General features: G+C 39.1%; 1 protein-coding gene across 2 annotated transcripts in view; it reads left to right on the forward strand.

Annotated features, from left to right (window-relative positions):
* Window positions 1-27,136, forward strand: part of CERS6 (ceramide synthase 6) — a 123,672-nt gene that overhangs the window by 68,720 nt on the left and 27,816 nt on the right. For both annotated transcript variants that reach the window (XM_031599521.2, XM_090143959.1), the window contains 4 exons: window positions 11,008-11,058; window positions 13,667-13,759; window positions 19,382-19,510; window positions 24,791-24,897. In XM_031599521.2, the coding sequence (XP_031455381.2) occupies window positions 11,008-11,058; window positions 13,667-13,759; window positions 19,382-19,510; window positions 24,791-24,897 (380 nt within the window). The remainder of the gene's footprint in view (window positions 1-11,007; window positions 11,059-13,666; window positions 13,760-19,381; window positions 19,511-24,790; window positions 24,898-27,136) is intronic.

Genomic DNA, 27,136 nt, shown 5'->3' on the forward strand with positions numbered 1-27,136 from the left:
AACCTGTCCATTGCAGAAAGCTGTCTGGAAGAAGCTCTACTCCCACAGCCATCATGTGAGACTTGATTGTGTGTCTGTGAGTAGGCCGCTTGTTATGTCAAGGCTTTAGCAGCAGCAATGTGGGGAGATCTCTGCCAAAAGATTTCCTCACCAGCTGCCTGTGATGGCAACAAATGCTCTTGTATCCTCAGGGTTTAAATCTTGACCCTGTAACCTAGAGAAGTTCTATTTATATTAAAAAATAAATAAATTAAAAAAAAAAAAATCAACCATTGCAATATCTTGCTGACTTTCAGACTGTCAGGGATGATTTTGAGACCTTGCTGCAATGTGCTGATGCTGAACTACAGAAAAACTGTAGAACTGCAATTGCAGGAGTGGAAAGTAGAGAGTGTTGTGTTCTGTTTTTCTTCATGCAACTACCTTAAACTCTGGGTTTGTGTTTGGAATCGTACCTCAGTGATTACTCAGGGAAGAGTTCTTTTGTTATTTGAGATAGACTTCTCATTTTGGGCCATGTCTCTGTTATGGCACGCAGTGAGTCCTGGGAAGGAAAGAAGCTCACAGGGGATTCCTAAAAGTCAGTGTCAGTAGGAGAACATAGGAAGTGATAAATGTTTCCCTTCTACAAATAGCATGGAAGTCAGCAGCTGGTCAGCATCAGCCAGAGGTACTTTTACGGCAGAGCAGCCACAGATAGTAACTATAATTACAGAAAGTAGATGTGTAATGGTAAGTTTAATTGCCTTTGGGTAACTGAAGTATCAGAGCCAAGTGCGCTGAAAATCCAGGAGCTCTGTAGAAGCTGTGTCCTGCAGGAATGCAAGGAGCATTCTGAGATACTACAGTTCAGTACTGATCTTGGAGCACTACACAGCAACTAGGAGTGAACTGACTTATTATCTGCTTTAATAATTCCCTCTTAGAATTTTTGCTCATTACTTAAATGTACGATAACTCTTTACAGTTCTCTCTCATGGCAAGCTATGGTTTGCCAAGTGTAAACTTTGACAGTTTACATAGTCTCTTTTCAAACTGATTCCAGAACCACGGTTGCATGTTGCTTATCCTAATAAATTCAGACGTTAATTGATGTGGTCTGGCTCTGCAATCAAAAAACTCAAGGCAGCTGTAAAGCTAACAGATTTACAACTGCTTTGTTTCACCAAAGTGTTATCAGGCATCTGGAATGCTCTGCTGAATGGCTCCCTACGTTTTATGCATTCTTCTTACTGTGCACATAGTGACTACAAAATATGATGTCGTGTCACTAGGAAACCTGTTATGCACAAAGGAATTGGGACTTTAGCCCAGCTTCTACAAAACTTACGTAGACCTTCAGCTGCTGTATTAGCATCACTGATAGCCCAACTTCACAACAAAAGAAATTCTGCTTGCAAGCAGAAGAGGAAGTGCTGGAACAAGAAGATACTCAAATGAAAGCAAATTACTTGGTGGCCATACTTGGTAGTAGGACTGCTGGTTGGCTGATGAGAGCAAGGGGAGGAAATGCTGCAGCTACCAGATTCTCTCTAGCTGCAGAATTCCTTGGTTCTGTTTGAAGTGTGTAAAATTTCATTCTAGGGCCTCTGAGTGTCCCTTGCAAGAAATGGTGCAGGCTGCTTTTCTCCCATCACCTCTATCCTTACGTAGATATTAGAGCCCTTTTCTACAACTGCCTATTCCTTTTGCTGTTTTCATTTTAAAATACTGGGGAGTGATTTTCCACATAATTTCTAAATTGAAATTTGGATTATCAGCACAAGACCAATGTACATTACATTTTTAAAGGGGAAAGTGGATGTGATACACTGAGCTTACTCTGCCTTTCCAGATATCTTATGTAAATAAATCCAAATTTGAATTCATATTTTTCTAAAAATAATTTTGTGCACTCATACATTTGCATTTGAAATGTCAAGTGCATCACTCAATGATTGTTGTTAATCTTGGCCTTGGAGTGTGTCCTTCTGTATATTTTATTATTTTCTGTTAGTAGAAGTATCATTTTTAATTATATTTGGAAGTCAACCCTGCAGATTGCTGAGGGGAAAGGCTGAATTTTCTGCATTGCAGAAGTGCATTTTCCTGATACCTTGTTTTTGCAAACATGAAGCACTAAACTCAAGAACAGTAACGGTTCTGTAAAAACTTATGACAGTTTGCTTAGTCATAACATATGAAAAGAGAACCTTAGGAGATGCATTGGCAGTGTGTTATGTTGTGTTCAGTTATGTTGTGAATGGTGCCAAGAAATATGAATGATTGCTTGGGTCGGTAAAGAATTATGAAAATGCTATTCCTGTTGTGAGAAGCAAACAAAACCACAAGTCACTAGACAACCTGTATCAATACAGGTAGGGGGAAATGTGTTTAGTTTTGATCCATAGGTATTTAAACACTGGTCCCTGCAGAGAGACTTTTTTGATGACTCCGTGGTTCATCCTGACATAAACAAAACCAGCCAGTGCCATCAGTTGCTAAGATTGTGCATAAAATACCTGTCACAGCAGCCACTGGAGGCTGGAAGCTGTCTGATAGAATTTTTAAATGGGTGAAAGAATTTTTAAGTGATATGATAAATACCTTAGAAGCAAAATAAATACAACCGTAACAACAGATGATATTACTGTGATTCATATTCTGTCTTACTCAGGTTGGTTTTTAAGCATGGTGAGGAAAACACATTTCTACGTGACCAGATAAAGTTTCTGAGACATCTTAAATATGAAGTCCTTGGAGGCTGGGCAAATTTAGTAGAAAGTGATCAAAAGCTGACACAGAGCATTCCGGTTATTCCTTTGTAAATCTTCTAAAAATCAAGGCGGGTGGGGAAAAGTTGAATTTTTTTTCTGCTGGAGGTAAAATTGCTGCAAAATGCTGCTACTTGTTTAAAAATAAATAAATAAATAAAAATTCACATCCTTGTAGAAAATAAATAAGTAAATAAACTGAAAGAAATATGGTCAGAATATTGAGCCTGTTACCAACTTCTGAATGATCAGGAACATGCAGCTAATGCTTGAATGATCATATTGAAGCTGTGGATGTGCCCAGAAGTTCAAAATACAAGTTAGTTTTCCAGTTGAAACTGAAAATGATACTGCTGATATGTGCTGGATGTTTTCAGCTGCATAATTTCTTTGAATAATCAGTTTTGATGGCTCAGTAATGTTTTACAGGAATGTACATATCTCATCGCCAGGATATCAAATAGTTTTGGTTGAGAGAGCCTTTCCAGAAATCTGACACAGACTGAGGGCTTGAAACCTTGTATTCCCCAGTCACTGTCCTGCCTAATGAAATGGCACATGGTGGAAGTCTTGTTTTTAGCTTTGCCATTTTATACTGTTAACCCAGTAAGCTCTGCTGCTGAGTGCTGCAATGAATAAGAGATGGAACAGTTTTGATAAGTATCACTCAGCTGCCCAGTACTTTGTCGAATGAACTTGCCATCAAAGTCAGAGGAGCTACATTAACTGTATGACTAGGATAATTGATTTTAGTAAGGCAGCTAGCTACCTGTACATGGGTAGAAGCACAGGCTAGTGCTAGTCCAATTTTTGCATGGTTAGTAGAATGTACAATCTTTGCCCTTATTCGTAACTGTTTTACCCCAGTGAGTCTATTTAAACAAGGATTCTAATCCCATTTTGCTTATATAAAGATGAAGTAATGGCAGAGTATCTACTCAGTATTTCTTGCGTATTTTTTAGTTGAAGCAATGCTTGGAGTGCATTCAGAGAGCTAATAAAGATAGGCTGAACGAGTAAAGGATGCTAGTTACAATTCAATGCATTTTGCTTATTTTAATAATATATCAATACACTATTTATGAATTATGTTACCAAGGAAGAGCTTCTCATTGTTTTCCTTTATTGTTTTTCCTTTGAAACAGCATGTATCTATTCAGCTATGACTTGTTTTACAGCAGTTAATATCTAGGAGTTTTTTCTGTAGCTAAGAAAAAGAAACACTCAGGAGCAAGTGTTTTTGTTGGTATGTATTTTCCTTAAGAGAGAATGATTGCTGTAATCTGTACTTGCACTGATCTCTGTTGAGCCAAGAAAGAAGGTGGGGAAGGGCCAAAGGAACCTACGGCCACTGTGAAATTTGAATCTGAGACGCACTTACTGACATGTCTCTTGGCTTTACCATGGTGGGGCAGAGTCGTTTTCACACAGCAGTGTGGTGTCTCTGGAGTGGGAAACCACAGAAGGATACTTTGTGTGCTACCAAGGTGATCTGACTTTCTGATGTCAACAGTCATTCAGTTTACCAAGCCAACAGGCTATGTGCATTGTAGGAAAAAAAAATAATAATAATCAAGTAAATCCCTTTAAGTGAGCACTTATTCAACTAAATTATGTGCAAGAGGAATATTTGTTAACATACTGAATAAGAATAAAATTGGTAGGTTTCTTAACTTTAATTGGAAAAAAAGTGAAGAGTAGGATACTATTTAATTTCAGTATGTTGAAGGTCAAATAAAGTTAATTATGAGTAACTTCCACAGATGTTATGAAAGGTGCTGTTAAATAAAGACTGTAAGTGGGAAATTTTAAATAATTTTATGATTTGCAGTTAAAAGAAAATTTAAAGTCTCCTTCTCCCCTGCTGTTACAATTGCAGATAAGCTGTAAAACTTGGAATGTGGTGGAGTGTCCTTCCCCACAAACAAAAGATTGCAGGCAGAATAGAATGAGAGCACACAGCTACAGCTGAGGAAAAGAGGAAATTACACATATATGAGTTAACAAATGTTTAGGTCTAGGGATGAGAACAAACTGTGCACAGTATCTTGGGGGCTCAGTAAATAAATGCTAACCAAGAGAAAAGCTTCTGGCCTCAGATGAAGTACTTAGTTATTTGAAGACCAAGGGCCTGCTTTAATTTGATGCAAGTAGATGTATGAGTGCCATGACAAATTTGTGTTTGCATCGGAGTAATGTGGGTAGAAATTTGAAATAAGTATTATCCTGACTTTAATTAATAGCGCTCATTTCTGTTGCACTAAATAGAACCATAGATAGCTGTAAGGAACAAAATTTTGTAAAGCTGTATCTAAATGTAATAAGCCTGATAAAATCTTGGCCTTTTCAGATTTTGGAGTAGGGAGTATGTGTGCACTGAATGCTCAAAATTTCTGTGTTGTACTCTTTTTGTCTTTATAGGAAGAAAAATATTTTAATTTCAAAGGCAACAAAGGCATCTTATAATCTTTTTCAGACTGAGAATGTCTTGCTTTTGTTTGAAATACGGTTTTGTGTGTAAATAGGCTTTCCTGAGGTACGGGGATTCTGTTATGGCATGCTTGGATTCTTGCATGCTCTATTCAGGCAAAAACAGCTGCTCCACTGCCTTTATTCATCCATCGGAAAAGCTGCAAGATTTTTCTTACTTATCTGGGAATTGAGGATTAACTCCTTTGGGAATTACAACATACCCATGTGATTAGGAGTGAATCAGGTGCATAACAGCTGTCTGATACTTGAAACTGTCAGGTAGAAGCTGTTTTGTAGAGAACTGGGGTTTGCTGTCACTAGGCTAAAAGATGCGCCTCTGGAAGTGTTTCCTCAGCATGTCACTCATTTCAACTTTATAGGCTGCAGAAAAGAAAAAATGAGTGCCTGCAACACTATTCATTTTTTTCACACATCTCTTATTTATCTATGGACTCATGCTTCCAAGGATGAAACTGAATTACTGGGCAAAGCAACACCAATGCATGTGAGCACCACTTGCCTGCTTGGGTTCTAGTTGTGCTCAGCACAAGTACAAATAGTTTAGCGAGTGACAGAGCAATATGGAATGAGGTGAACTGTGAAAGTAACTTCAGCTCTACACTAACAATCATTGTGCAAAATTGTGTGACCCACATGTAAGTATGTTCATCTTCAAAAACACAAGCTGTTCAAAAAAAAACATGCATGCAATTCACTTACCTTAAATACACACACTTGATGGCTGACTTGCCAGCAATGTGGGGGAGAGATGGAGGGCTTCTGTGTGTTAGAGAATCCAGCCCGTGACCTCTGTGTGTTTTGGATACTAATACAGGTTCAGTGGATTCTGCTGGGCACATATGAATGAGAGGCATATTCATGGTTGTTTGTATTACTGTGTGATGAACTAGAATTTGTTATTTTAAAATAACACTTCATTAAGTACTTATATTGTCTCTCTGATAAAATACACACAGAAATGCCTTTCAACCAAATCAACTATGATCTATCTGGAGAATAGATCACAATGGGAAGGTTTTTTTTGCGCTACCTTTTTATTTTTATTTTTTATTCATATACTTTAAAAACTATCCTTTCACATTGATTCTAGCAGCATTTTGAGCAAGGCACACAGTTTTTCATTACTTTGGGGCTGGTGAAAGCCAGGGCCAAATTAGAAGCTTTCTTACAGATAAGTAAGTAGGACAATGCATGCAAGACAACTAGAGCCTTCTGCTTAGCTTGCAAGCATCTCAGTTGTTCCCTTGTCTCGAGAGGATTTTTTTTCTTTTTTCTTTTTTTCCTGAAAGAATTCTTGAAAATTATTCCCTTTAATTGCAGAGTTTGTAGAGAGGTTTTGTTGGGGTTTTGACAGGTATTCCTGTAAGGACTGTAAAATAAAAGAAATTTTTTCCTTAATGCTGTAAATGACAGCAGTTTTAACAGCAGCTTGTCATCCTTCACTGTCATTGATACTGTACTGATTGGGCACTTTATGTTACATAAGGGAGGATTTCAGTGCTGTAGGGCTGGTGCTTTGTGATGTAGAATCATGCTTAGGATGGAAGGGACTTTAAAAATAATCTTGTTCTATCCTCTCTGCTTTGAGCAGGTTTGCCACCCACTAGATCAGGCTGGCCAAGGCACCATCCAACCTGAATCTGAAGGCCTCTATAGAGGGGTTAGATCTAGACAACCTATTCCTGTGCCTCATCACCCTCTGAGTAAAGAATTTTCTCCTGGCATCTTACCTAATTCTTCCCTATTTTAGTTTAAAGGCATTTACCCTTGTCCTGTCACTATCAGACTTTGTAAAAAGTTGGTCTTCCTCCTGCTTATAAGCTCCCCTCCAGTACTGGAAGGCCAAATGAGGTCTTCCCACAGCCTTCTCTTCTCCAAGCTAAACAAGCCCAGCTGCCTCAACCTTTCTTCATGAGATGTGCTCCAGCACTCTGATAATCTTCATGGCCCTCCTCTGGAAGCACTCTAAAGTCTCCATGTCTCTTGTGCTGGAGACCCAAGGCCTGAATGCAGTACTGCAGATGAGACCTCACAAGGGCAGGGCAGAAAGGGTCAATCACCTTCCTCTCCCTGCTGTCTGCATCTCTTTTGATGCAGCCCAGGATACTGTTGGCCTTCTGGGCTGCAAGTACACTATGCTGGCTCATGTCCAGCTTTTCACCTACCAAGACCCCTAAGTCCTTCTTTGCAGGGCTGTACTCAGTAAGTTCTTCAATGTCTGTAAATATATCTATGATCACCTCAATCCAACTGCAACACCTCTCACTTGGCCTTGGTTGAACCTCATTCGATTCATGGGACCCACTTTTCAAGCCTATCCAGGTACATCTGGATGGCTTCTCTTTCTTCTATTGTATCAGCTGCACCACTCAGCTTGGTGTCATCAGCAAACTTGTTGAGGGTGCGCTCAATCCCACTATGTCAGTGGCAAAATTGTTAAAGAGGGAGGACACCACTCATGGCCACCTTCCACCTGAACATGGATAAATTGTCTACAACCATCTGGCTGTGACCATCCAACTAATTCTTTATCCACTGAATAGTCCAGCCTTCAAATCTCTATCTCTCCAATTTATAGTTAAGAATGTGGTGCAGGACAGTATTAAAGGCTCTGCACAAGTCCAGGAAGATGACATCAGTTGCCCTTTGTCCTACGTATTAGTTACTGAAGCTTTTAGCAGTTTTCAACTTCAAAATGCCCTTTTGTTATCCGTCTGCTTGTACTTCATCTCTTTCCTAGGCATTATATTTCCATTTTTCTTCTTGTTCTTGGTATTTGATAGCACACTCGTTATGTTTGCCCAGAAAAGATCTGTTGCAGAGTCAAGTGATTGAGCTTTTCTTCCTGTCTGTCGTGAGATTTTGCAGGTAGAGCTGGGCTTTGCTCAACAGTGAGCTTGTCTTGTGTGGGACTACTTAAATGTATGTCCTCTGAGCATGCTTGTGGCTCAGCTGAGCCCTGAGAAAGCCTGCATTAAGTCTTTTCTGGTTAGCTGACCCTTCATCATTGTGTCCAAATGTTACATCACAGATCCTTTCAGGATTCTCTCCTTCCAGTTGAACCTGCCCTGAGTATCCTAGAGTCGTGAGGTTCACAGAGTACTAGGCAAGGTGCTTATAGCTCCTGCTAATACTATGTCTTTAAGGAGAAGTTAAATTCAGTCTAGAGCTATGTTCATTGCAGTGGTCAAAGGGGAAGGCTGAGCATAACCCAAGTGCTCTCTCTCTGCTCTTCACTAAAGCATGTCAGGGCAACCATAACCCAAGTCCCATCCTAGAACAACAGTTAGAGTTGACTCCGAGAAGCTTAGGCAAGTGGAGAAGAGACTGGGAAGGAAACAGAGGTAGGAAAGTGGTATAGATACCCTGCAGTCTTAGCCACTGTTGCCTGCCTGTTGCCCATGTAGAATCTAATTAGGTTTTTAAACAGCAAATCAGAAGCATTTTTTATAAGGGGGTAGCTTGGCTTTCTGAGTTGCCTTTGGCTCAGAAGCAGATGTTTTGTAGTGTATTGTCTCTGAGACTTATTATATTGTTTTTCAATTTGTGGTATCCTTTCAGGCTTTGTGGTAAAGTCTTGATGGATTCTTACAGTGAAACCTCTTTTATTTAGCATTTGGTATTTTAATTGAGCGTAATCTCTACATCTGCAGCTCCCATAGCAGGTGTCTCTCCTAAGAAGCCTTAAGATGTCATAATATTTGAAGGAAAAAAATATGGATTTTTTTTTGCTAGCACCTATAATTTAGGTAGCAAAATAATTGGATCTTATTTCTAGTTGAATATGATATGAAAGACAGTTGCAGCTTTTACAAACCTGGCTAAAACTTGAGTTATCCTACAATATTTGGATGGCTCTACTTTAAGCAGCTGTCAGAAAAAATATTTTAGATACAATGTATTATTAACAGTTGTAGATAGAGGGGCTGTATCTCTTTCAAGATACCTTTTTTGTTGTGTGAAATGAGAGGAACTCATTGCAGTAACTACTGTGGAGGTGTTTAAACCAATGAATTGCTTATATTAAATTATTATTCCAAATAGAGCGGTGGAGAGGTTTGAATGGACTTTCACCATTTTTACAGCTTCCTCCTTGTAAGAGACACATCAGAAACTCGTAAGATCTTTTATTTGTAAGTGTTGGTATTCTGCTCAAGCTATTGTAAGAATTATTCATTTCCACTTGAGGAGCAGTGAAGGTGAGCATGTGCAACTTTCTTCTCTCCTCTTCCCTTCTTTTCTCTGGACACATTCAAAAAAGTAGGAAGAACCTCTAATAGTCAAATTTACATCACTCATAACAAAGAAAGGTTCTGAGGACATTCTGGAAGACAAATCATAGCTAGAACTTATGCATCAGCTGGGAATCGGGCTATAATTCTGACTGTAATTTATACAGTCTTTTGATATGGTACAAATCCTTCCTATTTATAAAGACTCTACCAGCATGATTTTCATCATAGGGCATAAGCCCCAGAACAACATTCTTTTTAGTGTTTATTTTATTTGGGTTGGTGCTCCTCACAGACATTGCATTTTGTGTGTGTGTGTGTTGTTATGCTTTGCCTGAACTGATCTGCTCCACTTATTGGTGCAAACAAGAAAATGGTCTGTTTCATGCACAAGGGGTTTGTGTGAAAAAACATGGTGTTAGTGGTACTTAGTGCTGTAGGAGCATGTGTCTTTTATTCTGGGAGACCTAACAATGTTCTGCAACCTTTATACTTGGATGGAGAACAGCTAATGATATAAATATCCTGAATCCACAGCTTTCTTTCATGTTTCTAATGAGATAGCCTGAGATGCAGCTGTGCTTTGCAAGACATGCACATTGAAAAGGAGTTGTTGTTGCTCATACATAAAGCAATGGAAATGTGTCTATTTGGTTACTGTTGGTTTGGCCATGTTCTTATTGCCTATTGTGGAAATATTTAACAGGCGAAAATGTCCGGTAAAAGAGCTTGCTCCCATGATAATTTCTATCTAGAGGCCCATGGTTGCATAGAAAAAGAGGGAAAAGCTAAATAACCTGTACTTACATGACTTTATCTTGTGTGACACTGAAAAAGAAGCACTGTGTAAGTGCTGCACTGTATAAAACTGCACTTGTAGCAGTCAGGAGAAAAAAGAAGAAAAAAGAAGACACAAAAGAGCTGCAAGTCTTCAAGTCAAGTTTTTTAGTTTGCCCAGCCTTTTGTAATGGAAGAGTCTGTGGTTTCTTGTGACAAAAAATTTGTCTGAGGCACTTTTCATGTTGCCCTAAGATATCAGTATCTTCCATGTGGCAACAAAATCTATCGTCTCTGGATGGCCATCTTGTCAGCCAGGAAAGCAAAAGACATGATTCACTCTCTGGAATGAATATATGGCTAGGATGAAGTACTGTGTGAAAGGATGCTTATACATAAGGGAAGTTCTTGCAGTCTGGGGTTAAGATTTCCTGTATTGCTGAGAAGGTAATGTGAGATCTGACCATCTGTGCGCAGGCTGATTATATTCAGTCTGTGCTCTTGTAAAAGCTATTTGTATAAGGTCATGGTGCACTAACTGAAATTCTCTGTGGATGGGCATTTTGCCCCAGTATATTTGTGAAACTTTAAAAAATCTACTTCTTGTATTGAGTTTTCAGAATCTTTATCCACAACTGCAAATATTGTGCTGTTCCTCTAGTTTTGTCATTCACTTGTATTAACCATAAACACTTATACTGACTGAAATTATATGTACAGACCTTTTTGTTTTATTTTCCTTTCTCTCTCAGACACCCTGGCTTTGGAATACTAGACAGTGCTGGAATGGTTACCCATATCAGGTAAAAGTACTGCCTAAAACCAAGAATGGCATCTATGAAGAGCTCTGTTTTTATTATGATGGAGCTTTATGTCAATATGTTAGTATGAACAGGCTAGCTGGTGCTTCAGATCTTGCTAGATGCTCCCTGTCTTGCTTGTGTTCAAGATGCAAAATGGGAATTTAACTATCATACCCGTTTTGACATGAAACACATGATCTGAAAACAAATCTGGGAAATCTACCTGTGACATCTGCCACAGTGGAGAAATAGCCATTTTTTACAAAGTTCTGAGGATACTGAAAGTTTTAGCAAAGCCAGAGATCCAGCAGACTGGGAAATTCAGGAAGTTAGTTACTAGTCTTAAACGGGGCAATTACACTTGCTGTATTTAAACTCATGCTAGAAGAGAAGAGAGTCCATCAGAAATGAGACCATCTAATAAAAATCATTTTCAAAATCTTTGTCCCAGAAACAAAGTCATCTACTGGGTGCTGATCAAAATTATGCATTGGGTTTTTCATTTGGTTTTTGGTTCTTTTTCTTAAATAGGTGAAAGTTCTAATCTGTTGTTTGTTACAATCCTTTTGTAAGTTACTCAGCACAAAATTGCAGAAATCCAAGTAGACTTACTTAGTGTAGTCAAATGAACCATTTGGAAGACAACTTACCTGTAAGAGCAGAACCAGTCCTATTCAAGTCTTCAGAGAACTGAAATCCAATATGTTAGCTAAGTTAAACACACTATTTATCTTCTCATGGAAGGTGTCAACGGTTTACGGGCTGGTTCGGCCCAGTTCCGTGACTAGCGGGGCGGAGGGATCCGCAGATCCGCGCCTCCAGAAAAAGGGAACAGGGGACCCCAAAATAATTAAAAACAGCGGCAACGATCTGAGGAGAAACAAACTAATTTACTAAATATACTATCAGAATGCAAGATAACACGCTATAATACAATATAATTAAATTTGAAGCTAATAAATCAAATATAATGAGAGAGAGAATGTCCGAAAGGTGGATAGGCCTCACCACAACGCGGAGAGCTGAGGTGAGATGCGCAGTCCAGTTGAGCAGCAGGGAGAAAAGGGAAGGAGAGCCGACGAAGAGCAGGCTAAGAAGAGAGCATCAGGTGACCTTGCCAGGAGTTGTATCTCGAGACTCTCTGTGACCGCAAAGTCCCCTGGGGAATGTAGTTCTTCTTCTCTTCCAGGCAGGTACCCAGAGCTTGAGCACCAACAGTTAAACTCCCACTGCCCCACATGATGTTATGATGTGGAATACCGAAAACCAAAAATCACAAAACCATGACAAAAGGAAACTATGATGCCATTAAAATCCTCTTTTCTCCTATTACCACTGTGTGCGGGCTTAGAAATATTAATGTTATCATTAATAAAGTATCTGATAATCTTACAAGAAATTTTCACTGGTGAGTTCTCAAGCAAAATGAATGTAATAGTTGCAGCCTATTACTACCACTGTTAGCTCTTGTTCTCTTCCCTTTTTTTTCCTTACACCTAATTAAAAGCATACTGACAGTGTCACTAAATCAGAAAAGGATTATATTGGCACACTTTAGTAGACTGATTTTGAGTGTGCGAATTTGTCATAAAGTATAAATATGTATCTACATTTAAATAACCCATATAGGATGTTCAGTCAGCACCTGAAAACTGTTCGGCTACAAAGTATTGGTCTGCAAAAAAGAATGGAAATAGAAGAGACAACTGAATTGCCTCTTTCTGATTGAAATAGCTCTTACTCTGCTTGGGTGTGTGGTTGGGCCAGTGCAGAGTGTTCAAAAGATGGTTCATCTAATTCCTTTGGACATGCCCACAGAATTTCTCCTGTGCTAGTGAACACTGTCATTGTTATGGAAGCTATGGCTAGCAGGGAAGCACAGTCATGAGGAAATTAGAATAGCTCCTAGGACTGTCTCTCTTAGGCTGGGATCTAAATAGTTGCCCCCTTTGAAGTTGTTTTTGGTTGAATAGGTTCCTGTGTATTGTTATTTATATTTTTGCTTTATTGTTTATTATTATTTTGCTTTATTTATGTTTTTGCTTTTAAACATCTGTGTAACCATGTTGTATATCAAACAAGATGCCTGGGTAAATTTATTTATTTTCTTCTTCACAAATGGTAGTGTGTTACCAGATGATGGTTATATTCTTTAAAAGTTGTCTTTATATTAGAGTTAAATATGTTTAAAACTCACAAGGTTTTTTATCATAAACAGGTGAGGTTATATATACCAGTGTCACTTTAATCTACTTAACATTTTTTCTTTTGCTGTGCTTTAAACATACATTAATGATGTACAGCAAGATGTTTCAAGTAATTTTTTGTAACAGTGATATAAGTGGGAAGAGTTTAGTTTGTTCTGGGTTTCTAATGGGCGTCTTAATTTTTTGGTATTGCAATACTGTGAAGATTTAAAAGAGGGTAGGCTGGAAGTATATTTTTCCGGAACGATTAAAGTTTGAAAGAGGCAACATGATCATTTTTCTTACATAGGATCCTTATGTATAATACAATAATCCATCTGTGATTAAACATCTCTTGTATAGACCTCAGGTGCCTATAGTATCAGAATCTCTATTAACCTTTTCTCATCTCCATCTTTCAGCCACTGATGCCTGACCTTCATTATTACTACATTGCTGAATTATCATTCTACTGGTCCTTAATGTTTTCTCAGTTCATTGACATCAAAAGAAAGGTAAGAACAGTGAGACTGAAAACACTGAAGGCTTTGATATTCATTGCTGAAAAACTGATGCTGAAGTGCTTGTTTCATGATGTTCCTTGTTACTGTGATGGGTGGTTTTTTTCTGCACATGGGAAGAAGAGCCTGGTGTAATCAAATATTCAAAGGGAAATGGCATCAGCTGAAATCTACTGCTCTTACAAAATGACTTGAATGCAATTGACCAAATATATATATTATTTCTACTAAGGGTTAAATGATTAGATATCAGTGATGGAGCAAGGCTGCCTCATAAATTCACTGTACTGTTTGGTAAGATCTGTGAAGGCGTTGAATTTATTTTCCTGCACAGACAGGGTATAAACAGAGATGCATTTAATAATAAAGAGTGATACTACATATAACCCTTGGTTGTAAACCAAGATCAAACCTCTGCAGCAATGCTATAGAATTCTTCGGATTATTGCTGCAGGAATGTGTTTATCTAATCAGTCCCCATGCATCCATTTCAGCTCTGCACTGTTGATTGTATTTCCTTTTTTTCGTGTACCTCTTGAGAGAGCAAAATTCAACAGCATTGCATTTGCAACATTATATTTTTAAAGAATTTTTAATATATTCCTAACTAGTTGCTTTCCTTATGTGAAAGGTAATTGGAGGTACTCAATCAGCATCTAAGTATGTTGAAGTACAGTTCTGAAAAGAGTCGTGGTAGGCTTTCATCTTTCATCTTGATATGTCTCCTGGGAAAAATCTATAGCGTTTGCCCTTGTGATGTGGGGAGTTTGTTTCCATTGTTGAGCTGAGCACAGGGTCTGATCCTGTCCATACATAGGTACAAGCAAAGAATCTTTTGTATGTCTCTCAGTTATTTGTAAATGATTTATAGTTAAATATAGATATATGCACACACACACATAAAAGGCTTCTCAGCATAGTGCTTTGGAAATTGAAGGAAAATGGAAATAGGGAATTAGTCTGGTTGCAGCTAAATTACACCACTGTCACAGATTTACAGTGCTTGACCCCCAGAGCACCAAATTGAAGCAGCAGACCATGCACCTGCTGTATCTGAGATGGTAGTGTCTCAGCAGAGCAAGATGTAGTGATAACAGGTCAAAAACCTTTCATTATAAGCACCCTGCAGGAGACAGTGGCAATGCTGTATCTGTAAATAAACTAGAAGATCACTGACTGGTTTGCACTGTGGAGCTAATTCTTTTTGTAGTTTAAACAAAATTGATAACTAGGATGACCGGACTGGAAAAATGCTGCTGTGTGCTGGTGTCAGACAGTAAAACTGCTCTGTGGTCAGGGGCAAATGCAAGCTGACAAGAAAACCCATGAGTTGAATAGTGTTAACACTGAGATCTTACAGTAGTTGACAACAAGTAGTAGCACATGCTGCTGGGCATCAAGGCAATGGCAGCCGTCAGCTGGATCACAACACAATGCCAGAATGTTTTCTCTGACGAGACAGCTCAGGATGTAGAGGGATATCATACAGACAATGTGCTAAGCTAGTGGGAATATAGATGTTGTTAGAAAAACATGAAGTGAGCCTCAGCTCCAAGGTGAACTCCTATCACGCACTCAGGAACATCAAATAATGGGCAAATGGGCATTATGTCCCAACAAGGAAAGGCTAGAAGTTTTACAAGTGCTCAACCTGTAAAGTAAGGCAAAGGTGAGAATCTTGGCTCAAATTCACGCACTTCAAAGATTTTGAGACAAAAGATTGGTCTCAAAGTCATTTTCCTGAGGTGCTCTGTGCACTAAATTTTGACTTCAATAGGTCAGGGTGTAAAAGCGCAAAAGCAACTTCTCTGAAAAACACAAAAAAAAACCCAGTAGAGTACAAGCTTGACAGAGGCATCAGCTCTTGCAGCACTGTAGTAGTTCTCTTTTAAAGAGCAAGTTTAATTTCAAAAAAGTGGAAGCTTCTTAATGTATCTGCTGTATAATATGTGATACAGTGACACTGTAGCTGGAAGAAGCAGGAAATTTGCCATCTGGTATCAGACGTTAGGTAATACTTCATGATAGTTTACGCGGAACAGATTAATGGTTTTCAGTCTGAGAAACATATTGATGTTTTCTTGCTACTGTGAGAGGAATACTGTTGTGTATGTTGTGCTTATCATTTTAGATACTTTAAAATACAACAGGGCCTGTCTTTTAGTCTGGAATGATCAAAAGTGCCCTGGTAGACTTGAGCGCTACAGGAATTCAGCCAACCACTATTATGCATCCAGCTTTCTCAAGACAAGGTGCTGTAGGTCTTTACTGAAAGTGCCAGCACTGATCGCTGGCGTAGCTCCAGTCTTTTACTTTGTGCAGCTCAAGATAAATTAACTTCTGGTTTTCAGTCTCTTTTTTTTTTCTTCCCTGACAAGAAATTCATTATTTCAAATGGTTACACTGATTTTTAAGTAGCTGTTTATCTTTTTTTCTGATGTTATAAGCTTATCGAGATTATCTCTGCCTGGCTGAAGAGATACAAACAAAATATTAAGCTCTAAGTTAAGGCAATGAATTGAATAGATTAACTTTTATAGTTTGTGTTATGTTGTTTGCTTCATAAACATATACTGTGTACCTGTAATTATATTCTACCCTTAGGGGTTTCATATTTTCAAATACTACAATCTACTGTTATTTGTTTTGGTGTTTTGTTGTTTGCTTTTTCGATTTTTTCTCCGGTTTCCTGTACTCCTCTGTAAAAGACACAGAAAGAAGATTGGATTGGCTGACAAGCCTCTGATAAGTTTTAAAAGTAATCAGGCTTACTTAACATTTTCTGGTTAACTGAAGTATTCATTGATAGAATAGTCAAAGCACCCTATGTAACAGAATCTTGTTTCTGGAGTGTTTGTGTCAAGATTGAGACCCCTGGGATTTTCTGTTGTCCACACCATATTCTTCCATTAATGGTGTCATGTGTAGGGTCTTTCTCCTATTCTAAGAAACATATTTTCATGTACAGGCACATATTATCTTTCTGAAGTTATAAATGGAGGTTATAATATAACTGTGCAAACATGTATGGTTCAAAATACACTCAAGAAAGAAGCTATTCTTGTACAGCTATAATTCTATTGTGTATGGATAAAACTAAGTAAGTTGGGAACAAAAGTACCACTTGACATTATGTAGCCTTGCAACATTAGTTTCTGTGTATTCGTTACCCTTATGTATAATTAAAATGTAACACACAGCTTCTTCAAGAATGGTAATAATTACTGAGATAAGGAAATAGCAGGAAAGAAAGGACTAGGATAACAAAAGTCATCTTATTTATATCACTACTACTTTATTCTAACAGTTCTCAATATGTTGGACCAGTATCTCTGTTTCAGAGCTGACAGAGTCAGTTAACCGTCTTTTTCAATAAACATCAGAGAGGGAGTTCCTTGGACAGTATTTCTGTAAGTAGTCTCATGTGGAGATGCAGAAAACTGCTGCCCATAAGTATTAGGTCTGCTTAGAAATAATCTGTATTGTCAGGAATGCCTTGAAGAGTTCCCAGGAGGGAATGGAATTCTGGTCTTTGTAGAACTTGAATGTGGCATCTATAAAAACAGAGGAAATTTTCAGCTTATCTTCTTGCCTCATTTGGACTGCCTATGTGCAAATGTAATTACAGTTAGCAGGAAAACGAAGAAGTGCCATAGCATTTGCAACTGAAGCAGGTAAAGATCTAGGCTGCAATATGGCCATGTGGGAATGCTCACATCTTACTTCTAGCCCTGGGGAAAAAGGTAGATGCTTTGCTTTTTTGATTATGGCAGAGTCAAATGGTCCCCATGGGTGGGTTTCTGGTTACTGAATTGACTAAGATGCCATGTTCTTGCTCTCACTTAAGACCCTCAGAAAGAGAAATAGCCTTTAATTTTCCTTGTATTCAGTTCTCTTTAAGAAAATGGAATGTAAACAGTGGCTTGAGATGATGGCTGCATGTTTTTGATCACGATCCAGACTGCTGGAGACCAAATAATCTGACTGAGGAATGTTGGATGTATGTCAAAGTAGGATACAATTTTCTGCTTTTGGTCAATTCTTCATGTTGCATATTTGCAGGACAGAGGAGCCTGTAGCACTTGACAGCATTAAACATGGAGTGGTAGGATGAGAGTTCCTTCCCTTTGTAGTTAATGAGTCAGCTCAAGCTGCAAGTTTTTTCACAGACTCCAGGTATGCAGTGCAGTGCATGGACTGGTCCTAGAAGTGGTAATGCATTCCCATGTACAGCAGGCCCCTCTCCATTACCAGAGACAGGCAAGGTGGCACTGAACGGTCACCTCCCAACACTAGAGGGAGCAAGTAGTGGGCAGCTATAGCCAGAGCCATCCCTTTGTTACTGGGAGCTCACCAGCACTTTTCCTGCAGGCCCTCAGACCTTCCCTCCCTTTGCAAGCCAGGCTCTGTCTCTCAAAAGGCTGCAGCTACTCAGCTTCACTTCCCCTACTGTTTCTCTGCTGTGGGCTTATCAGCTGGTGACAGCTTAGTTGGACTCAACTGCTGCAAGAAACATAAATGCCACCTCCCAAAGCACTTGGTGAGGAGAGGAGCCTTCCTGGAGGAGCTGTTTCTTGTGGCTGTCTGGATCTGTTCTCTCAGCCAGCCTTGTATGAAAGCTGCTTTGCTACCTGGGCACCCAATGCCTGGAGGAACTTCCCAGTCAAATGATCCTCTGTGACCTTTTCTTTAGGGTTTTGATAGTACTTTCCCACAGATTTCCACGTAGTTAAGCAAACTCCAGCAAGACTTATCTTTAAACTGATTTTATGCCTTACAGAAAAGAGTCTCATGCCAATGTGTCCTGTTCTCCCTGTAATCAGCCTAGGAGTGTACACTAGGTGCACTAGTTGTTCCCTTTGCTTTGCCCACTCCTCAGGATGCATCAGAGATTTTGATATTCCAGGAGTTTTACTACTGCCCATATTTTTCAATAGTAACAGTTACTTGCTGACTCTGTGAGCTACTGGTTTGAAGACTGGGCAATGTGCATCATTTGGAAGATAGCAGCTTAGATCTGAGTAGGAGGATCTGCACTAGCTCGTTTGAAGACTTTTCTGACCCTGCTATAGTGTGAAGACAAAACAGCTTCATTAAAAACAAACAAATGAAAAACAGAAACTTGGGATTCTCAGCTCTGTGAGACTGCTCCGTTGCACTTGGCAGGTGACTGTCAATAATTGCTCATAGCATGGAGGAAATGTGTTGGTTGTACCTCTGCAGCTGTTTGAACTCTTGTAAATGATGCGCTCTTTTGCAGATTGTGTATTACTCAGTATGTAAGAAGTAAGGTATAATTTGATTTTTTATGTACATAAGTTTTTTCAAAATAACTCATGGATAAACATCATGAATGTTTATGAGATTACATTATTACCAACTGAGAGGCATAGCTATTTTCTAGCTTTCAATAATCGTTTTGCCTTTTGTATCATACATGGCTATTTTATTTAGTCAAAGGAAAAAATATTGCTGGGTAGGCACTTAAGTAGCAGAATCTTCATGCAACATAACTATAATGCTGGATTTAAAAACATTCATCCATTTTCATGTGGGGGTACTGAATTTCACTGTTTGTTTCATTGATGTTTTTTTTTCTGCTTCTTGCTGCTCTAGGATTTTGGCATCATGTTTACACATCACATTGTAACAGTCACCCTGATAACCTTCTCATATGTAACCAATTTGACACGAGTGGGAACCCTGACCTTATGTCTCCATGATGCGGCTGACGTTGTCCTAGAGGTGAGACAATACCTGTGTCGTCAATGTACGTGATATTCACTATTCTGATAGCTCACATGTCAGTGGGTAGAATCTATTTGCTATGCAGAACATGTATTCCCTAAGCAAAGAGGCCAGTTCAAGATGGTAATGGTGATTAATATAGTGTATTTCCTTGCTGAAATGTATTATGCTTGTAGCAGTCCATGTTTGTGACTTGAGGCTGATTTATTTTTTGATAAGCTGCTTGTATAGAACAGTCTGATGATGCATTGCCAGGAATTGTTGCACAGATTTTAAATATAGCATGAAAATATCAGAAACTAAAGATTATGAAATATGGAAAGTGGCTGCTGTGTGGGATAGAAACTTCTGGCTTGACCACTCTGAAGTGATGAGCTAAGGGAGAATCCTGCCTCTGGAAGAATCAAGGTGTCGTGGTTTGGTTCTGCTATTCTTTGCTGAGCAGAGGGCAGGAAACAATGTACCTGTTCTGTGCAAAGGCAGTGAGCTCACCTGCTTCTCTGGAGGATTTCCAAATTCCTGTCCCCACACCTCATCTAGATGCTAGTATTAAGCAGATGGCTTTGGAGAAAAGGGAGATGATTTATACTCTTCTAAGACAAGATGATCTGTAACTTCTTTAGCAGCAATTTAGAGATTTTTCTCATCAGTAATGCTGATATTGCACTATGGACTCTCCATCAGGATCAGATAATAACTTTTTTGTCTAAAAGTTTGTTTTTGTTTTTGTTTTAAATATTTTCAAGGATCTTTTTATGCAAGAACATAGCTTCACTGCATGATTCACTTTTTTCAGTCTTGAAGTCCTGCCATTATGGTTTGATTGTGCTTTAACCCTGTTTTTATTTTTTAATCTATTTTTAATTAGAAGTCACGTGACTGCCTGAGAATGAAGGCAAGAAAGAATCTGGTTTTCTCCAATTAGAAATAATTACATCTTTATAAGCTTTTTTCCTATTTTAGCAACGTGTGTAGATCTATTCTGCTGGCTGTGAATTCACCCTAGCCTTCTTCATCCCTGTTTTCTTGCCAACAGAAGGGCATACTTGATGTTGTTCATTTCAGATCAGACCAGTGCTTGTGGAACTGGAAAACCACTGAAGGAGTAGCGGTGGTAGGCTAGCTAAAATCTTAGCGTGAACACACTGGGATATAAATTTTTGATCAATTCCTCTCTCCCCCAAGGCAAAGAGAGATTGCTATTCTCACATGATTTGAAAACATAAACCAAAGTCTATTTTGTTATGTGAGACAGCTTTTTGTGGTCTTCCTAGTCAGTTTTTTTCAGTCTGTTTTACCTGGAAATACTAAAGCTGCTTGTGAAGTGTAAGAATCATAACCAAAACTGTTGAGAAACATTTACTCACTCAACATGCTCTCTTCTGCTAAGACAGTAAGTCACATCCCCTGTACCATATGAGACAAAATGAACCCTGACATTATTTAGGGAATGTTAATGCAGAGGAAAATAAATATTTAGCTTCAAAAGAAGCTGATAGAATTTCTTACCATGATGGATCAGTTGTGTACCTGACCTGTTTTATGTGTTACATACTGGTACAAATGGAAAGCTGCTTCTAGAAGCCATTAAACTGTTTCCACTTACCACTTCTTGATGAAATATATACAGTGGAAGGCTGATTGGGGCTGCATTAGTTTTGCTGTTCTCATTGCAGTAAGCAGTATGTATTGGTGGAAATAGTGGAGGTGAGGTTTTATTCCGTAGACTTTAAGGTATTAACATGTGTAAAAGATTCATAGTGGGACTGGATGAAGGGAAAGCTGTTCCTATTGTCATCTCAAGCTTCAGTAAAATCTTTGACACTGACAACTTAAGATTCTCAGAATTCCTGTAGGGAAGCTGTCAAATCATGGGTTGGATGATCAGAAAATAAAGCAGATCAAAAACTGACTGAACAGCCAGGCACTGAAATAGCGATCAGTGGTAAAAAGTCTAATTGGAGGCCGGTAAGCAGTGGAGTACCTCAAGAGCCAGTGCTGTATCCAGTCCTGTTTAACATCTTCATTAATTATCTGGATGATTTAAGATGATACAAAATGGGAGGGAGTGCTGACTCTGACATCCAGAGGGACCTTGACTGGAGAAGTGGGCTGACAAGAATCTTATGAATTTCAACAGCATGAAGTGCAGAGTCTGGTACCTGGGGAGGAACAACTCAAGTAATCAGTATATACTGGAGGCCACCCAACCGGAAAGCAGCATTGCAGAAAAAAAGTCCCAGGAGTTCTGGAATACATATGATCATGAGTCAGTAATGTGCTCTTGCTGCTAAGAAGGCTAGCAATATTCTTGGCTGTGTTAGGCAAAGTATCACCAGCAGGACAAGAGAGGTGATCCTTACCCCCTACTCAGCATTGGTGAGGCCATGCCTGGAGTCCTCTGCCTAATTCTGAGCCCCTCAGTGCAAGAGAGACATGGAAATAAGAGTCCAATGAAGGGCCACCAGGATGATCAAAGGACAGGAGCACTTCTGCTGTAAGGAGAGGCTGAGAGTGCTAGGTCTGTTCAGCCTGGAGAAGAGGAGGGGCTCAGGGAGAATGCAAAAAGAATGGAACTCAGCTCTTCTTAGTAGTGCCTAGTGCCAGAACAAAAGGCAGTAGGCACACATAGGAACATAGGAGTTCTGTCTAAGCATCAGGAAGCACTTCTTTTACAGTATGGGTTACAGAAGGCTGGCACAGGCTGCCCAGAGACTGGGGAGTCTCCCCCCTGGAGATTCTCGAAAGCATTCTGGTCATGGTCATAGGTACTATGGGCTCTGGGTGTTACATCTTGAGCAGGGGGATTGGACCAGGTGACCTTCAGAGGGTCCTTTCCAACTTCAACCGTTTTAAGATTCTGTGATACTCAAGAATCTGTAACTCAGCTTAGGTTATCTTGGATGCTTAAAGCAGCCTAGCTATGCCAGGATAGACTAAGTGTAGAATCACTGGCTTGTGTAGGAAGCCATTATATAATCTTTAGCTGAAATCCAAGCTACTGAGAGAAAATTTCAGCATCCCTTCTAAGTTCAGTTCTTTGAGGGGCTTGGGGTGTCTTTGCAATGTAGTACAGCTTGCGGGTTAAAAACTAACCTGCTTAAGTGTGTAAAACTGCTCCTATTTGGGACCTTGAGACCTTCCAGATTCAATTCCCTTCCTATTTAATGAATGCTGAGTTACTTTGTGTTACATTGTCTTAGGTGGCCAAATTCTATCCAACAGCATGCACTTTACCACTTTTTTCTAGTCCTTCCTTATCAATGTTGTTTGTAGATCTGTGTTTTGAGTATTGATAACCCATCACCTGTACTGCTTTTGAGAAATACTACTACAAGCTGCTGTGGCAATACCAGCTCCACGCACTGTAAACCGCCTTTTTTAGGCTGCAATTGTGGGAATACTGAACTTCCAGTTATCTGGAAATCAAGATGTTAGTAACTCCTCTCCCTTACACGTTGGCATCCAAAGTGTTATCTTTTCCTTAAACCAGCCAAAGTACAAACTGCTAGGAAACACATTCATGTCCAGTAGAATACAGGAGTGATTGAGAAGGCTTTAAGACTATAGGGTTGATTCAGAATGCTAATGATTTCTTTGCAGCACTTGAAGCTTTCCAAATATTTTGTGAGCTTCCTAATTTGTTTTCTGTTTGTAAGAATATCCTTTATGTTCAGATTTTGAATAGAAACATTTCAGATGTGATGTTACATCCAGAAGTGCTGGTTGGTTTTGGCATATGGATTGTCTGATGTGAGCATTGAGCATTTTCAGGTTCAGTGTGTTCAAACCAATAGAATCAAACAATGCAGGACTGCTTCTCACCAGTTTTAGTTCTTTGGTTTGAATTCTGCAGTCAGAATAGTATTCTATATGCATTGTGGTTATTTTTCTCCTTTCTAGCCTCTGGAAAGTCTTCACAATCAAGCATTTTTTAGATAGGGGAGCTGGATATGTGTCTCCTCTGAGGGAGACATTCAGTGGACACTAAATTAATCTCTTGATATACTACATGGTGCAGTAGCTCTGTACACTTTTGACACAAAGCATAAGAAAGATGTGAACACTCTGGAAGCAGCATGAGTGCCTTAAAACAAGGTTGTATGTGCATGCTGTTTTCTTCAGGAGGAAGAGGACAGGAAAACTTCAGGTAAGATCAGAGTTTTAAAGAGTTTGAGTGAAGTATATCTGGTTGACTCCTTGACCAAGGAAGGAGTCAGAAGATTGCATGAAGACAAATGAGTGGAGCATGTAGAAATAGGCTTAGGGCAAAAGGTTAGGAGAGCAAAAGTGACTTAGATGGAGGATGAAGATATAGGGGGCAATATAAGCCTTGGGAAAAGATTTGGAGAGAGGAATATGAACTTAAAGACAGAAACTGCTCAGTATAGGCCAGAATATAGGCTCTCTATAACTACCTGAAGGGAGGCTGTAGCGAGCTGGGGGTCAGCCTCTTCTCCCGTATAACCGGTGATAGGACTAGAGGGAATGGTTTCAAGCTGCGCCAGGGAAGATTCAGGCTGGATATTAGGAAATACTACTTCTCTGAAAGGGTGGTCAGGCACTGGAATGGGCTGCCCAGGGAGGTGGTGGAATCCCCTTCCCTGGAGGTGTTCAAGGAACATTTGGATGTTGTGTTGATGGATATGGTTTAGCGAGAACCATTGGTGATAGGTGAATGGTTGGACTGGCTGATCTTATAGGTCTTTTCTAACCTTAATGATTCTGTGATTCTGTGAAAGGCAGGAGAGATACTGTAGGAGAATAGGGGCTGTGGGGCACAATTGAGCTTTTGAAACAGAAACGTTATGTATAGCAAAAACTGGAAGATGGAAGTATGGGACAGCTGAAAAATATGTAGCTGCCAAAAATAAAAATGCAGCCCAGTGGGAAAGACTTGGATTTGTAGCATTGTGGAAAGATGAGAGAAAGTAGGTTAAAAGGCTGCTGACAAGGATAGCATAAACATAGTGGAGCTCGGTAAAATCTTTGTAAGAGTTATGTAAATTTGAAACTAGGATTTGTAGGATTTCAAAGAGGAAATGAAAAGGAGATGAATGAAGTGGAGGAAATATTCTGGTTTTGTGCATCTTTTTCTCAGGAAAAAAAAGTTTCCAACTGCTTAGTAGAGAGGAGTTCTGAGGTTTCTGTGAGGCAGCCCAATGAAAACGTTAGTCATTTAATCAAATTTTGATTTATTTTTTTTACAACTTATACACACTTCAAGAGAATTCAGTTGTCCTCACAGGAGTAAACAGACATTTCTTTCTTTTACAGGCTGCCAAAATGGCAAACTATTGCAAGTGTCAAAAACTGAGTGACCTTCTGTTCCTTACGTTTGCCATTGTCTTCATTGTCAGTAGGCTTGGCATATATCCTTTATGGTGAGTAAGCACATCATTTCCATCAAATGCTAAGCATCAAGCAGATTTGAAAATAACTGTGTTGTAATTGAACATGATTCCTTGACATTACTCTGTTTCCCAAAGCATCAAAGGGTGTTTCAAATATAACCAGGTGTTATAGTAGCCTATTTGCTAGACTGCCATTGGATTTACAGTGTGCTAGACAAGAAACGTGGGGCTTCTGCTGGTTTTCAGTTAAAAGTGAATTGGAAATCATATGGCTTGGGTTAGCAGGTAGTTTCTTGTGTTGGCAAGAAGTGGGAGGGAAAATAAAATATTAGTCGCTGAATGCACTGAACAGATGCTAAGCTTGATCTTCACATTAGCTTACAGCGCATGCTTTATGAACAAGTTCAGAGAGCTAAGGAAAGTCCAGCCCTGCTGAAATCAGTATAAGGATGTTATTGTTGTGCAGATTTGCAGTACTGCAGGCTATTCATTTTCTACCCTTCCTTTGTGTTGGAGGGAGGTAGTGGGAAAGTTCTGTAAAACATGCATCTTTAAGGTAATTATATTGTTATTAATGTAATCTCACCTCTTCCCAAACAAAGGTAGCTGCTTGCATGTGCACGTACATTCTCTTCTTAGGTACATAACACCTGAACACATACAAATAGACACAGATATTTGGTTCTTTAGCTAGGATCTTCAATATCCAGAAGGCTGCAGACTCGTTCTGTACCGGTGGAGAAATTCATTGAGGTTTCTCTGTAATTATAGTATGAGTTAGCTTTGCATAAAAAGCAAAAGCTCTGCTATAGGTGCATGTGCCATATATATGAGCAAGGCTGGGAGAAGGCATTGACCTTACTCTTTTACTTTCAAGATCCTTCCTTTCTCTAGTGCAAACAGAACTAATGAAATTTCTACGTCTCTGTGAGACCAGGAAGGATCTTTTATTATGTCAGAAGATAATGACGGTAGTTTTGGTTTTGGGAAGCATCAGAAATGTTACCCTTTGCAGAGGTTTATTTAGAAAGATTACAACCAAGTTCTTCATTTAAGCAGACAGTATATATGGATACCAGTATCAACCTCTCTTAGAAGACTTTGTTTACTGCAAACAGGATAAGGAGCCCTTAAGGTGCTTTATCGTCGGTCCTGATTAATGCTAGAATGTAGAAGTCTCATTTAGTGGTTAATGACCCCCAAAAAATAATATAATACCTGATCCCCACTGTGCTGTTTGTACAGCCCCATAACAAAAAGAGAAAATTGTTAGACACACAAACTGAGTTTTTTAAATGCATGTTATTTTATTCCAAGGAGCAATGATTTGTTTCTTAAGCATCTTTTCTTCCTTCTCCTCAGTATTCCCTTGAAGTTAACTTGGCCATTCATTGAATTTCGCTAAATGAATTAAGTTAAATTTTCTATCTGTGTGATCTCAAATAGGAAAAATGATAGCATTTCTGATCATGGGATTTTATCTAACCATCGCACGTTGTTTTATATTGGGAAATGCAGGAATGGCTCAGTCTGATTATGGCAGCTTGAAATAGAAATCCCACGACTCACTTCTCTCTTCTTTGATGGTTTTAAAACAGAAATAAATTTAGTTTTTTCTGAGTGCTTTGAGGTGGGATTTCTTATACAGCTAACCTGAGAGGAATGCAGAGCATTGAAGGAATGAGGTTAGGAAAGAGGAAGTTCAGCTAGAATTTAATCTGGCAACGGATATCAAAATCAACAAAGAGGTCTTATGTAAATGCATAGATGACAAAAAGGATGACTAGACAAAATAGGGGCCTATAGCTGAATGAGATAGGGGACCTGGTGACACAGAAAAAATCCAAGTTTTGGACAGCCTGCTGTAGATGACATTGCCTGAACAGGAGTGTTGGACCAGATAATCTGCAGGGGTCCCCTCCAACCTCAGTATTTTTGTGATTCTACAAGGTGCCTTATGTGTTCATCTGTACCACTAGCAGAGCAGTTAAACCACTCTTTGTGTTATTTGAAATGGCAAAGAGAGAGATGCTGACTTTAAATTTTGTTACTTAGACACAAACTTTACCAAATCACTGCTTTGTGCTTGCTTTGATAAACAAACAATGAAGACTAGATTAATTTTCTCAGGGTGTATGATTTTGAAGGAGGACATTAATCTTGTACACATTTAACTAGAAGCAGCTGCCCAATATGCGTTTTCTCTTGAGATATCTTAAAATCAACAAGGTCAAGATTTTCCCATCCTTTACATCTCTACTGTGGTAGT

The sequence above is a fragment of the Phasianus colchicus genome, chromosome 7 (assembly GCF_987193195.1).
Source record: "Phasianus colchicus chromosome 7, bPhaCol1.hap1.1, whole genome shotgun sequence".
NCBI lineage: Eukaryota > Metazoa > Chordata > Aves > Galliformes > Phasianidae > Phasianus > Phasianus colchicus.